The 13,135-nt window shown below is 56.8% G+C and overlaps 1 protein-coding gene across 9 annotated transcripts in view; it reads left to right on the top strand.

The window, feature by feature from the left end:
• Positions 1-8: 8 nt before the first annotated feature.
• LOC102255623 (protein Wiz) overlaps positions 9-13,135 on the top strand; it is a 23,059-nt gene continuing 9,932 nt past the window's right edge. The window contains exons 1-5 of one of the 9 annotated variants that reach the window (XM_005876309.2): positions 9-85; positions 778-1,045; positions 5,850-5,922; positions 7,517-9,642; positions 10,656-10,979. In XM_005876309.2, coding sequence (XP_005876371.1) covers positions 841-1,045; positions 5,850-5,922; positions 7,517-9,642; positions 10,656-10,979 — 2,728 coding nt within the window. In that variant the 5' untranslated portion in view covers positions 9-85; positions 778-840. Of the gene's footprint in view, positions 86-777; positions 1,046-5,849; positions 5,923-7,516; positions 9,643-10,066; positions 10,085-10,655; positions 10,980-13,135 lie in introns of those variants that run through there. The other 8 variants (XM_014547779.1, XM_014547780.1, XM_005876310.2 and 5 more) reach the window with 8 other exon arrangements.

Below are 13,135 nucleotides of genomic sequence, written 5' to 3'. Positions count from 1 at the left end.
CCCGGTTGCCTCGGCCGGCCTCCCCAACATCTCCCCAGGGAGGGCGCCTCATTCCTGCCCTTCACTTTCCGACGTTACCTTGAAGGTATTTATAGGTGTAGCGAACAGCCCCCACCCGCGTGGCTTCCCCAGGGTCCTCATTTCTGGACCAGGAGCCCCATCCATCCCTGTTGCCTGCAAACTAGAGAGATCTTGGGAGGGTGGGAGGGAGGGACCCAGGTTGGGGTGTGCATGAGGGGTGATGTTGGGGGAAAGCAAAGGGGTTAATCTGGGGTCACTTGAGGCTGTTGTGGGGGTGAAGGTGTTAATGCTGGAGAACCCTGAGGTCGTGTTGGGGGAGGACTGGACCGTGGGAAAAGTGCAGGGGTAATGATCTTCGGGTATAAGATCAGAGTGTAGAGATGACCTGCATGCATGCCAAGGCACGGGCATAGTGTACATGTGTGCATGGAAGTGAGGGCACAACTGGGGAAAGTGCAAAAGGGAGGCATCTGTGAGAAGTGACAGGATTAATGCTGGAATAAAACAAGGTGGCTGGGTGTGCATGTGTAAAAATGGGTAAACTGAGGCCGCACCGGATCTGTGTAAAGAGAGGTGTTCTCTGTACACTGTACTATCTGGGTAGGGCCTCAGCACCATTTATTTAGTTCACCTGGGCTGGGAGGTAAACTGAAGTATGTACTAGGCTTCAAGGGTGAGGACTGGGGCTTCAAGGAAGGAGAAACTGAGGCAGAGTCCCTTTCCTACCTCCCCTAAGCATTGTCTCTCTGCCCCCAGATCTACAATGCCTTGCTGAGCCAGCCCAGCAGCTGAGTGCTTGGAGCCAAGCAGAGAGCATCCATGGATGGACCCCTGGTGGGCGGCCTGGCTGCCCCAGACCGTCCTCGAGGCCCTGAGAGACTGCCCGGCCCAGCACCGAGAGAGGACATTGAGGGTGGGGCTGAGGCAGCTGAAGGGGATGGTGGCATCTTCCGGTCCACCCATTACCTGCCGGTCACCAAGGAGGGCCCCCGAGACATTCTGGATGGCAGAGGTGGCATTTCTGGTAAGAGAGTGGGCCCTGTGGCCCTGATGGAGCATCCAGCTCAGTGCCCAAGGCTCAGAGAGGGCCAGGTCACCCAGCCCAGCAGGGGCTGAATTGGGATTCAGGTTCTTCTTGGGTCCAGAGCCTTCTCTGGCACTCTGCTTAGTTTTGCATTTTACAGTTACTAAACAGGGGTTCTGTGGACCAGTTACCTGACAGAGGCCCCACAGTAAGTCACAAGGAGCTGGGACTTGAACTCGGATCTACCTGGCTTCCTCCTCTGAGCACACTAAGTGGGTCCAGGTGCCCAGCTTAGGATCCTAAGCTCCCTTCCTGAGCCCACTTGTTCCCCAGGGTTACCCTGCCTCAGTGGTCTATCCTGGCTCTCTCTTCCTGCACTGTCTTGGTGAGTCCTGCCCCTGAGCCATGAGCCAAAACAGCTTGTGCCCTCTAGTGGCAGGGGAGAGGTTGGATAGTCAGGGATGCCATCCACCACTTTGTGCCTCGGTTTACCCAGCAAAAGGGGACCTCATACTGTTCCCACTTCATCAGTTATTCATTATACTCAGCACCTACGATGTGCCAGTCTCTGTTCTAGGCTAGGGATAGAGCCATAAACGAAGAGGCACAAGTCCCTGCCCTCAGGGGCCTGAGAGTCTAATAGGGGAGACAGACAACAAGCAACTAAATACATACAGGCAGGTAGTGACAGACTCTGTGAAGGCATTCAATAGAGTACCAGGCCTGTACCTGGGGGACCTGGGAAAGCCTTTCTGAGGGGGTGGAATTTGAGTGGAGCCAGGTAGAGGAGGCAGCTGGTGCAAAGGCCCTGTGGTAAGGAAGAGCCCAGCATATGGCTGGAAAGTGGTGGGGCAGCACAGGCTGATGCACCAGACACATCTCCATTTCTTTCCTTGGCCTGCCTGAAGGCCTTGGTTTCCAGGAACCTGCAAGCACTCAGTTGGGGGTTTCCTACATGCTAATCCCTTTAAGTGACCATTTTATGTCATTCTAAAAAGAACTCCGTAGGGTAGCCTTTGTTGTTATTATCCCATGTTAGAGATGTGGAAACAGACCCTGAGGGTTGAAGTTGCCCAAGGTCATAAAGCTGGTCAGTAACCTGGCTGGACACCCCTCATCCTTAACGCCACGCTCTGTCAAGGCATCCTCGACTGCCCCCACGCACCCTTAGCCACACTCACGATGCTTAGCTATTTACAGAGCACCTTCTCAGGCTGGGCACTGGGACACAGCCAGTGACCAAGTACACACACCACCCCCACTCTCATGGACCTTGCCACCGGGGATCAGGGAGACAGACCAACCACCAGGTGTTATGGCACAGTTGCTGGAACTACAATGGGGGAGCCCAGTCTGACCCAGCCTGGGGGTGGGGGGTGGGGGGTGGGGAGGCATCCAGGAGTTGAGGATGAGCAACAGTGAATTAGGCAGCGGGCTCCATATATGCAATGGCATGGAGGTGACTGGTGACACCTGAAGGTGTTATGCAGGGGTGTGGCAGGGTAAGACCTACAGGGTATCAGAGCTTAGGGAACCTTAGTGATCCCCTTTCCCAGACCTTAGTAACCAAGGCTGAGAGAGAGGCAGGACCCTGTCCCAGGCCACAGTGCCCCTCTAACTTTCCTGCAGAGCGGGCCCCGGACCTGGACTGTGGGAGCCCCAGGGAACAGGCTCTGAGGTCCTGGGGCCTTTTCTGGTGCTGGTTCTGAGGTATTGGGTGCTTTTTCTCTACCTGGCAAAAGCCCCAGGTAAGTAGGTAGGTGTGTCCTTAGTGCCCCCAGGGAATCAACCCGGGCTCAGTGCTTGTGCCTGAAGAGGAAGGGAATGTGGCTGCCGAGGAGGGCAAGGCCCACCCTTACTGGTGTCTCTGAACAAATGGGGGCAAGAGGTGGGGATGGCTTGAAGTGGGGTCTCGGCCTGGAGGTTGGAGGAGGGCCTGGGCTTCGGACATGACGTTCCCCCCCATCCCCTGCTGCCCTCTCAGCCTACTTCACCCCCCTTCCCTGGCATGGGCACCTGCCCTAGGAGTCTTGTGATGTCTATAAATAGGAACAGTTACTGGGGCTGCTGTTCCACTCCGAAGCCTGGGCCCTCCCTCAGCCCCACCCAGCCCTTGGAATCCCCCCAAGGGCACCCCTGGAATGGCTACCTTCAAACTTCTCCACCTGGACAGGGATGTGTCCACTGCCTCCTCTGTCCTCTAGTATGGCTATTGGCCCCACAACTTCCCTGCAGCCACCCACCAATGTCTGGCTTCTCTGATTGGCCTCCCAGGAGCTAAGATGGTTCACATGGATGGATGAAGAGTTTGGTGTGTACTGGTATTGGGACCAGGGGGCCAGGGGATGAACAACGCAGGCTGGAGAGGAAATCAGAGCATGGAGTGAGCAGGGGCCGGAGGCTCTGGGGCCAGCCTCCAGCTTCCAACCTGGGACGTCTCTGACCCCCTAGGCACGCCTACCTCCTTCCTTCCCCACTACCGCTGCCTCTGTGGATGGAACATTTACTGGGACCTCCTTGACACCAGTCACCTGCCATATGAAACTGGGTCGGTGGCTATTCCCACTATACAGAGGAGAAAACTGAGGCTTGGAATGGGAAAGGCATGCTCTTCTGGTCACCGCTGGGGCCTTAAACTAGGATCTGACTCCAACGCCTAGATTCCTGGCCACTCTGCCATGCTGCCTGGCTTGGGGTTCAAGCTGCTCATGGACACTCTTCTTGTATTCCCTCTCTCATTTTCAAACCTGTTGGGGGTCCTAGAAGATGGAGTCCTTGAGGGCCCCTTGGCATGGCGACTGCCTGGGCGCCTCGTCTGACCCATAAGGACTTCTGGATCCCTACTGGCTGGGTGAGCTCCTGGCCCCCAGGTGTCTCGGATATGGGGCTCTGCTTGGCCTGCTTCCTTCAAAGTCATTGCCACTAAAAATAGGAGCCTCGCTGGAGCTGCTCAAAGAGGCCAAGGCAGCCCCCTGGCTCGTGGCATTCTTAGACAACGGCAATCGCAGAATCATCAAATCTGGGACGCCCGGAATCTCAGGAGCTTGAGGTGCCAGAATCTCAGCAGCAGGATGCCTGGACCCTGAGACTTGTGGCTGTGCTGGGGCCTGTTGCTAGTGAACTGATTGCCCCACCCTGAGAAACTCATACCTCCAATGCTTGTGGGCTTGATGCTTGTGGGCTTGTTCAGGTCTGGCTTTCCCAACCATCACGCCGTCTCCAGCACCACCCACCCCATCCTCCCACCCTGACACCGGCCCTCGCATCCAAGCATACCCCTGGCCCCACATCTGTCTACTCCAAGAGTTCTTAAACAAGGAGCGATTCTGCCCCCAGGGGACACTTTAGTCATATCTGGAGACATTTTTGGTTGTCATAACTGCAGGGGTTGGGGTAGGGGTTACCAACCCAGTGGATAGAGACCAGGAATGCTGTTCAACATCCTACCACGCATAGGGCAGCCCCTTCCAAGAATAATTGGCCCCAAATATGAATAGCACCAAGGGTGATAAGCTGCTCTGGACAATGACTTTCTGAAGCTCCATCAGCAACCTCACCTTCCAGAGACCACACCCAGTCACAGCCCTTCTCTCAGGCTCAGCACAAAGACCCTCAGTCAGTGGTCACAACTTTCAGAGCCCTCTCCCCATTCCTGCCCTTATTTTACTCGGGTTCCTGACAGTCAACTTTCATTGTCCTGAGCAAATTTGATGAAGGGAGATTGGAAAAAGAATGAGCCGTGGCACTAGTCCTCTTTCTGGCCCTTCTTCAGATTGATACTAATCCAGCAATTGCATCTGTTGGGCTCTGGTTGCATGTGTTAACCTTGGCCCAGGCCGCTGGCGGGAGCCCCGATTGGTATGCTCGCCTTGTCAGAGGGGGTAGTGAGCAGAGGAGGCGCAGACCAAGACCCCTGTGGTCACTCCAGGCCTTGGCTCCACAGGCAGATAATGGAGAGTTGGCTCTATCTGTGTGATGGGTCCCAGGAGGGGGTTTGATTCTAGGATGTAGGCCTGGAAGGGGGTCTGGAAGGCAGGGATGGAACCTCTGCAGTTCAGGCTAGAAGGCTTCTCACTCATCATCTGGCCAGTATTGTTTAGCACCTGTTGTATGCCAGGCACTGGGTGCTGCAATAAATGAGGCTGAAAAGGTCCCTGCGCTTGGGGGGTACTTACATGCTAGCAGGGAACACAGGCATGCAGTCATCCAGAGAAGGAACTAGGCAGTTTCAGGGAGTGATGAGAAAGAAATGAAATAGGTGATGGGAGAGAAAATCATAGGAGCTCACTTTAGCAGGTGGCTAGCGAAGGGCTCTTCAGGACCAAGGGCATAGCCAATGCAAAGGCCCTTGGCCAGAAAGAGTTAGTTGGGCTTGAGATTTCAGGAGCAGTTGGGGTGGAGTGAGGGGTGAGGAGAGGGAAGTGAGGCTAGAGAGACCTGCAAAGGTCTGACCTCGCAGGCCCTTGTAGGTGGTGGTTGGGATCTGGCTTTTATCGTAGGTATGAGGAGCCAGGGAGAGTTGTTGCCAGTGTGTGACTTTAAAAAACCATCCTGGTTGCCCAGCAGGGACAAAGAGAGGACCACTGGAGGCAGCAATCCCCTGGTGTCCCCCAGGAGAGCGAAGGAGACTCCTCCAAGGAAACCCCTTTCAGGGCTCAGGAATGTAGAGGCCAAAGGCCTCTCAGAGGCGAGGGTGGGGGAGCCGGGCCCTTGCAAGGTGCCCGGTAGGGCTTCCAGAGCTGGGGTGCGAAGGGCCCCAGCCAGGGGGACCCCAGCCCCTCAGGGTCTCCCATCTCTGTTGCAGACGGGCAGCCCCATCCCGGCCTCAACGAAGCCCTCCCCCGTGCCACCTCCGCCACCCATCGGATCAGCAGCTGGTGAGTGCCACGCTGGCCCTGACCTCAGGGAGGGCAGGGGGGCAAGTAGGATGTGCCCAGGCCTGAGAGAAGCCCCGGGAGTGAGAAGGGGACGGAGCGAATCAGGAGGCCAGGCAGGAGAAGGTAGCTCCCAGCAGGCGAGGCCCTGGGCGTGCGCAGGGGGCGGGGGAGGACTGGGATGAACACAGACGGTCAACTCTCATTATCCCTGTCAGGAGCAGAGCCAGAGGGGCAGGCACCCAGAGGTCGGACCCTTGGAGTCCTGTCTCTGTCAGGTGACCCTCAGAATGATACCAGGCCTCTCTGAGACTCAGTTTCCTCGTCTGTAAAGTCCCTAAGATCCATCTCCCCAGCTGTCTTGAGGATCCAAGGGATGTTAGGTAGGAACAGAAATCAACAGCCATGCTGAGGGCAGTGACCCTTTATTAAAAAGCTTGGCAGGTGTCACTATGGAATAATAGTCATGTCAGGATTAATAATAGCTCTCTGTTATGGAGCGTTTACTGTATGCTGGGCTCCTGGCACAGGTTTACCCCACTGAATTTCTTCCATAGCCCTGGGGGAATGGCCCTGTTAGTATCTCATGTCACCGATGGGGCTTAGAGAGGTGACCCCATGATTCCTGGCTGGCCCCTCGGTGTGGTCGACATCCCTGGTGGAGGCAGGATCCTGAAAATGAAGGGAGATGGGTTAGGAACAGTCATAGTAAGAACCCATATTAGTCACGGGCTGATCGGGAGCCAGGCTTCGGGCCAAGCGAAGTGTTTCCCCAACACTGAGTTGTGTCATCTTCACCCTACACTTCATGTGTGCAAGGTCCCCTGGTGAAGGGCTGTGGTTGGGATCATTTAAAGAAGCACCTGTCATGTGTTAAGGTTTCTTTGGTTACGGATATGAGAGTGAGAGTGTTCCCTAGATGTCGCATAAGGGCATGGAGACTTCTTGTTCTTGGGACTTGTCCCATTATTAGGAAAACTGAGGTTCAGTGAGGTGGCCTTACCTCCTCCCTCCTCCAAAGGAGGTCCGGGTCACTGGGGCCAGGGGCTGGGCGGGGACTTTGTATCTCTCTGACTCTGCCCTTCCAAGAGGGAAGATGCCGTGTGGGTTGGGGGAGTAACAGAGGGAGCCACATCCCTGGAGCAGTTCATGCCACAGAGTTTCAGCAAATTTGCTGGAAAGGTGAAACTAAATAAATTAAATCCCCCCAGTTCAGGGAGGACTAATACAAAAGCAGCCTGGAACATGGGTCAGAGCCTTGGGCCTTCCCAGGGGACAGATGAGAGTTGACTGTGCCACTAGTCTTGGGGGACACACCTTGTGACTACACACTCCCTCCAGTGCAACAGGGCTAGGCTATATGCATAGGTGCATCCTGGGAGCTGAATCTGGCTTTTGGCCCAACATCTCTAGAATGGTCCACATGTACTCCCCCCACTCCTCCCCGCTCCCCCCACACTCCTGGCCACTCTGAGGTCACTCTTGGGCTGGATCTCTGGGGCTTGTCTCAGGCTGCCTGGGAAGACCCCTCTCCCCTGCCCAAGGAAGGGAAGCTGAGGCCCCTGGCTAACCTGTCCCCATTGGCACTTCCTTGCAGCTGCTGGGATGGAGGCAGCCTGGACTTCCGGCCAGGTTCCCCACCACCCCATCTCCTGGGCCACTTCTCTGGCCTCCCCGGTGGCCGGGGGCCCTGGGAGCACCCCCTGGTCCAGGAAGCTGGGGAGGGCATCCCATCTGAGCAGAGGTTCGAGGACTCGGTCATTGTGAGAACTGTGAAGCCCCACGCTGAGCTTGAGGGCTCTAGAAGGTTCTTGTACCACCAGGGTGAACCGAAGCTCTTGGAGAAGTCCCCCCAGGGCCACTCCAGGTTCAACTGGCTCCAAGACACAGATGAGCAGTCCCCACCCCAGAATTCAGGGCTGCCTCTGGACCTGCTGCCCCCACCGCCACCTCTCACCTCCTTCAGGACAGTGCTGGTGCCTGGAGAGGGCACCACGAAGAACTTGGATGTGGAGGTAGGAGCCAGAGAGCACTTGACAGACCTGGAGGGTCTGGCCCAGCCAACTTCGGAGTGGTGTCTGCCTAGGTCAGCCACAGAAGTGGCCACTCAGACCTGGACGGTGAACTCGGAGGCATCTGTGGAGCGACTGCAGCCACTGCTGCCCCCCGTCCGGACCGGTCCTTACCTGTGTGAGCTGCTGCAGGAGGTGGCTGAGGGGGTGGCCAGCCCGGATGAGGATGAGGACGAGGACCCGACTGTATTCCCGTGCGTGGAGTGCAGCATCTACTTCAAGCAGAAGGAGCACCTTCTGGAGCACATGAGCCAGCATCGCCGAGCCCCAGGCCAGGAGCCCCCCGCTAACTTGGCCCCACTGGCCTGCAGTGAGTGTGGCTGGGCCTTTGCTGACCCCTGTGCCCTGGAGCACCACCGGCAGCTGCACCAGGCCTCCAGGGAGAAGATTCTCGAAGAAATCCAGAAGCTGAAGCAGATCCCAAACGATGAGGGCCGGGAGGCACGGCTGCAGTGCTCTAAGTGCGTCTTTGGCACCAGTTCCTCCAAAGCCTTTGTGCAACATGCCAAGCTGCACGTGCGAGAGTCACCAGGCCAGGCTGCCAAGGAGCACTTTGGGGGTGGCAGCCCAGGCCCCGACGCCACTGCCCTCGGCTATCAGCCCTATGGAGCCTCCTCAGGTCTCAATACTTGCATTTTCTGTGGCTTCCCAGCGCCCAGCGAGAGCCTACTCAGGGAGCATGTGAGGCTTGTGCACGCTCGTCCCCACTGGGAGGAGGATGGTGAGGCATTTGAGGAGAACCCTGCCAGCCAGCCTGGCACCAGCCAGGACGTGTATGCCCGCTTCCCTGAAGCTGCTGAGGACTACTTTGGCAACGCTGAGCCGTTTTTGGCCCCTACATGGCGGGAGAACCCTACTGGATACGACCCCAGCCTGGCCTTTGGCCCAGGCTGCCAGCAGCTGGGCACAAGGGATTTCCCACTGTCAAAGCCACCACCGCACAGTGTGGGCCAGAGGCCCCTGGGAAGGCCAGCCTTTCCCTCACCACTAGCATCCACCCCGTATTCCTTACAGCCCAGTAGAAGCAAAAATGCTGTCCATTTGCAGGGGCTCCCAGCCCCACTGGGGGACCAGAGACACCCCTGGAGCGAAGAGGAGGAGGAGGATATACAGCTGGCCTCGGAAATGGACTTTTTCCCTGAGAATGGGGTCTTTCCACCTCTCACTGTCCCTGGCCTCATCCCCGAGCCAGCCCTGGAGCTGAAGCGGACTTTCCGAGAAGCCCTCCGATCGGCGGCAGCCTCACCAGCACAGCAGCAGCAGCTCCTTGGGATGGTACCCGTCGTGCTGGTGGCCAAGCTGAGGTCCCAGGTCTTGGCTGCGGCAGCCAGGGCACCTCCGAGGCTGCCGCCCGAGGAGCTGGGGCTGGAGGGCACCCACCCCTTGGACTTCCTACTCCTGGATGCACCGCTGGGCGGCCCGCTGGGGCTGGACGCAATCCTGGATGGGGACCCCGCAATGGCGCTGAAGCACGAGGAGCGGAAGTGCCCCTACTGCCCTGATCGCTTCCACAATGGCATCGGCCTGGCAAACCATGTGCGGGGCCACCTAAACCGCGTGGGCGTCAGCTACAATGTTCGGCATTTCATCTCCGCTGAGGAGGTGAAGGCCATCGAACGCAGGTTCTCCTTCCAGAAGAAGAAGAAAAAAGGTAGGGGGGCTTCGATCCAGCACCCACCTCCCTCCGAGGCCCCCGAGACACACAGCTGGGCAGCTGAGTCTGAACCAACCAACAGCCCTCACTCTAAATCCTCCCATAGTGCCAAGCTGGGTGAAGTTGGGGCCTCCCCTCTGGGAAGACCTGGGAGCCACAGCAAAGGCCACCACCTCAGAGGAGGTATGGGGATACCCCCCTGCCCCAGCCCTTCCAGCAGCTGGAGGAAGGAGTATAGGCAGAGGAGTCAGCCCCAGGCAGGGGATTTCATTGGTTTCTTCATTCAACAAATATTTACTGAGCGAGGTCCCCTCTGTTTTGAGCATTGGGGCCACAGCAGTGAATGAAGCAGCAGTCCCTGCTCTCCTGGAGTTCGCAGCCCAGTCACAGCAGTGGTGGGACCCTGGCTGGCTTCAGAACCCCTGGGGCTGCCTGTGAGGTATGCAGAGTCCCAGGCATCAAGGTTCTGATTCCAGAGGTCTCTCTCCAACATGAGCGCCCTGGGTGGTTCTGATGCTGGCAGACATGGAGGCCACTTTGGGAGGTGCTGGTATGGTGTTTGAGTGTGTGTGTGTGTGTGTGTGTGTGTGTGTGTGTGTGCACGTGCGTTAGGGGTGAGGGACATGGGCCGACAGCCACAAAATCAGGCAGTTATGATGTTGAGTGACCAGGGCTGTGATGGGGGGAAACTCCGGGTCTTAATTGATCACTCACCCAAATGATTGCAAATCCACACCGGAGAAGTGTTTGAGGGTGCAGTCTGCGAGCTATTGAGGGGGGACCTGGGAGGTTAGGAGAGAAGGCTTCTTGGAGTGGGGAGAGATTTGGACTCAGGAGCTGACACAAGCAGGGGTATGATGGGCAAAGGGGAAGGGTGGCATCCAGATGAGGAACAGCACCAGGTGTGTGGTCCTGGGAGGGTGAGCAGTTTTAGGAGAAGGCAGGGCTGGGGCTGGAGAGTCATCTACCCTTTCCTTCCCAGGCAGTCCATGTCCTCTCTCTCTCCACAGTGGCTAACTTTGACCCTGGCACCTTCAGCCTGATGCGCTGTGACTTCTGCGGGGCCGGCTTCGACACCAGGGCTGGCCTCTCTAGCCACGCCCGGGCCCACCTGCGTGACTTTGGCATCACTAACTGGGAGCTCACCGTCTCACCCATCAACATCCTACAGGAGCTGCTGGCCACATCGGCCGCCGAGAGGCCCCCCAGCCCCCTTGGCCATGAGCCCGGGGGGATGCCTGGTGGCTATCTGACCCCTCGCAGGCCCCGTTTACCTCTCACAGTGCCCTTCCCACCCACCTGGGCTGAGGACCCTGGGCCAGCCTACGGAGATGGTAAGGGGAGAGGTGGGCAGGTGTGGAGCCCTGACCCTTTGCAGGAGCCCAGAGGGATGGAAGGATGGGAGGGGGGCAGCCACTCCCCTTTTCTGAAAGTATTTCAAGTTACTCTACAAAGTACGTTGACAACTGTCCTCACAACCCTGCCACTTATGGGTCACTTCTGTTTTGCCTGGGCTGGCCCAGAGCTTTTCCCAGATCCAGTTCCACCTTGCCTTGCCTGACAGTGATTTTAACATATGCTTACTGAGTTCTTACCAGGAGTCAGATACTGTTCTAAGCACTTTACAAACATGAAATGTACATCCTCATGACAACCCTATAAGGGTAGTATGATGAGCCCCATTTTACAAATGAGGAAACTGAGGCACAGAAAACCTAATTAACCTGCCCAAGGTCGCACAGCCAGAAGTGGTAAAGCTGGGATTTGAAACCTCAGGCAGGTCAGGCTCCCATTCCTTGCTCTTAATGACATCTTCTGTCTAGAGCAATGCCATTTGGTAGAACTTTCTGAGATGATGGAAATCTGTGCTGTCCTACAAGGTCACCACTAGTCACATATGACTGTTGAGAACTTGAAATGTAGAGGGTTAGTCCGATCCTATTGGGCAATGTGGCTCTAGAATCTACACTCTAGATTTCCAGTGGTGCCTAATTTGTCTGGCAGCAGTGATAAGCCCTCCCATAATTGAGTGCTTGCTGTATACTAAGGTTTCATCTCATGTATGCCACAAAGCAATTCCATGGGGCTAAAGATTGTTGTGTTCCTGTTTCACAGAGAAGGAAACTGGGTCATCTGCTTTGCCATAGCCACAAAGCAGTAGAGCTAGACTTCTGAACACCATGTTTGTGGTCTCTCTAGTGAGATGACTTGGGAAATACAGAAGTAATATTTTGGTGAAGAGAACCGGAGTTAGACACCGTGGAAGGACCCAGCCTGTGGAGCCTGATTTTGTAGAAGCCTTTACTGGACCTTGAGGCAGAGAACTTGGCAGTGAGGAATAGGTGGGCTTTGGGGAATGGAGAAGGTACCTGAACATGGAGGGTGGGGAGTGTTGTCCAGGGATTGTTTGGGACTGAGGCTTCCTTCTTTGTTTCTTCTGTCTAGAGCTTCCAGGGTCCTACCTCAGTCAGTACTCTGGGACAGGCTGGTCCCGTCTGCAAGCCCCCTTACCAGTGAAGGGCACTTGAGGGTCCACAGAGGGGAGGGGAGGGCTATCAAAGCCCCTTCTCCTCCGTGGACAAAAGGTGACTGAGGCACAGACAGAGGATAATGGTGGGTTGGGGTCACATTTGGGGGAGAAGTAGAGTAGGGACGAGACCTCAGACTTCTTGCCTTTGCTGGAGACTGCACCCTGGGCATTCAGCTCACACACCCGGCTAGGTTTATGGTGTCTCAGGAGAGGCTTGGAGGCATAGCTGGCAGTTCCTAGGTTCTAGCCCTGTCCCTTCCTTTGTCACTCCCACAGAGGCTTGAATGTCAGGCTCACATCCCTTACACACCCAGCAGCCAGGTTGAGCTCTGGCTAAACTGTTTTGACCAGAAGACCAGTGTGCCAGCCTCCTCCTTGGTGCTGAGGGAGCTGGCCAACCCTTAGAGTGTGAGGAAGCAGCCCAGCACTGCCCTGGCCTTGTCCTCGTGAGGGGGAGCTATGCTCAGTCTTTCAGTGAAGTGGGGAGGGCGGTGGATGGTGGGCAGGTTGAGAAGATCCTGGGAGCCTTGCCTTGAGGGAGGTTGCCCAAGATTAGGGCTAGGTCTGGGCACTGGCCCTACAAAGCTGTCCCTAAAAGCCTCTCCCGCTCCTCCCTAAGTGGGACATAGGGGGCGGGTGCCAAGTTGGGGGCGGGGCAACTGTCAGATTCTGGCCCCACCCAGCTGTCAAGGAACAGCCGGGGGCAATCTGTTTGGTGCTAGAGAGAAGCGGGTTGTGCTTAAAACGTGGTGCCGGCCGTGTCGGGAGTTCTGTAGAATTGCACAACAGTGCCGTCAGGATGATGTTGGGGGACCCTCGTGGGGGGAATCGGGGATCTTCCAGGATGCCCGACCCGGAGGCGAGATTTCCAGGGAAGGGAACGGAGCAGGGCCCAGGGCAGCGAGCTCCGCTCGTCGGGGCTCCGGGAACCGGCAGGCTGTGCAGTGGGTGCCTGTGGAC

Source organism: Myotis brandtii, unplaced genomic scaffold, assembly GCF_000412655.1.
Source record: "Myotis brandtii unplaced genomic scaffold, ASM41265v1 scaffold485, whole genome shotgun sequence".
In the NCBI taxonomy this organism is placed as follows: domain Eukaryota; kingdom Metazoa; phylum Chordata; class Mammalia; order Chiroptera; family Vespertilionidae; genus Myotis; species Myotis brandtii.
The sequence above is the reverse complement of the archived record's forward strand: the minus strand, read 5'-3'. Positions and strand labels throughout refer to the sequence as shown.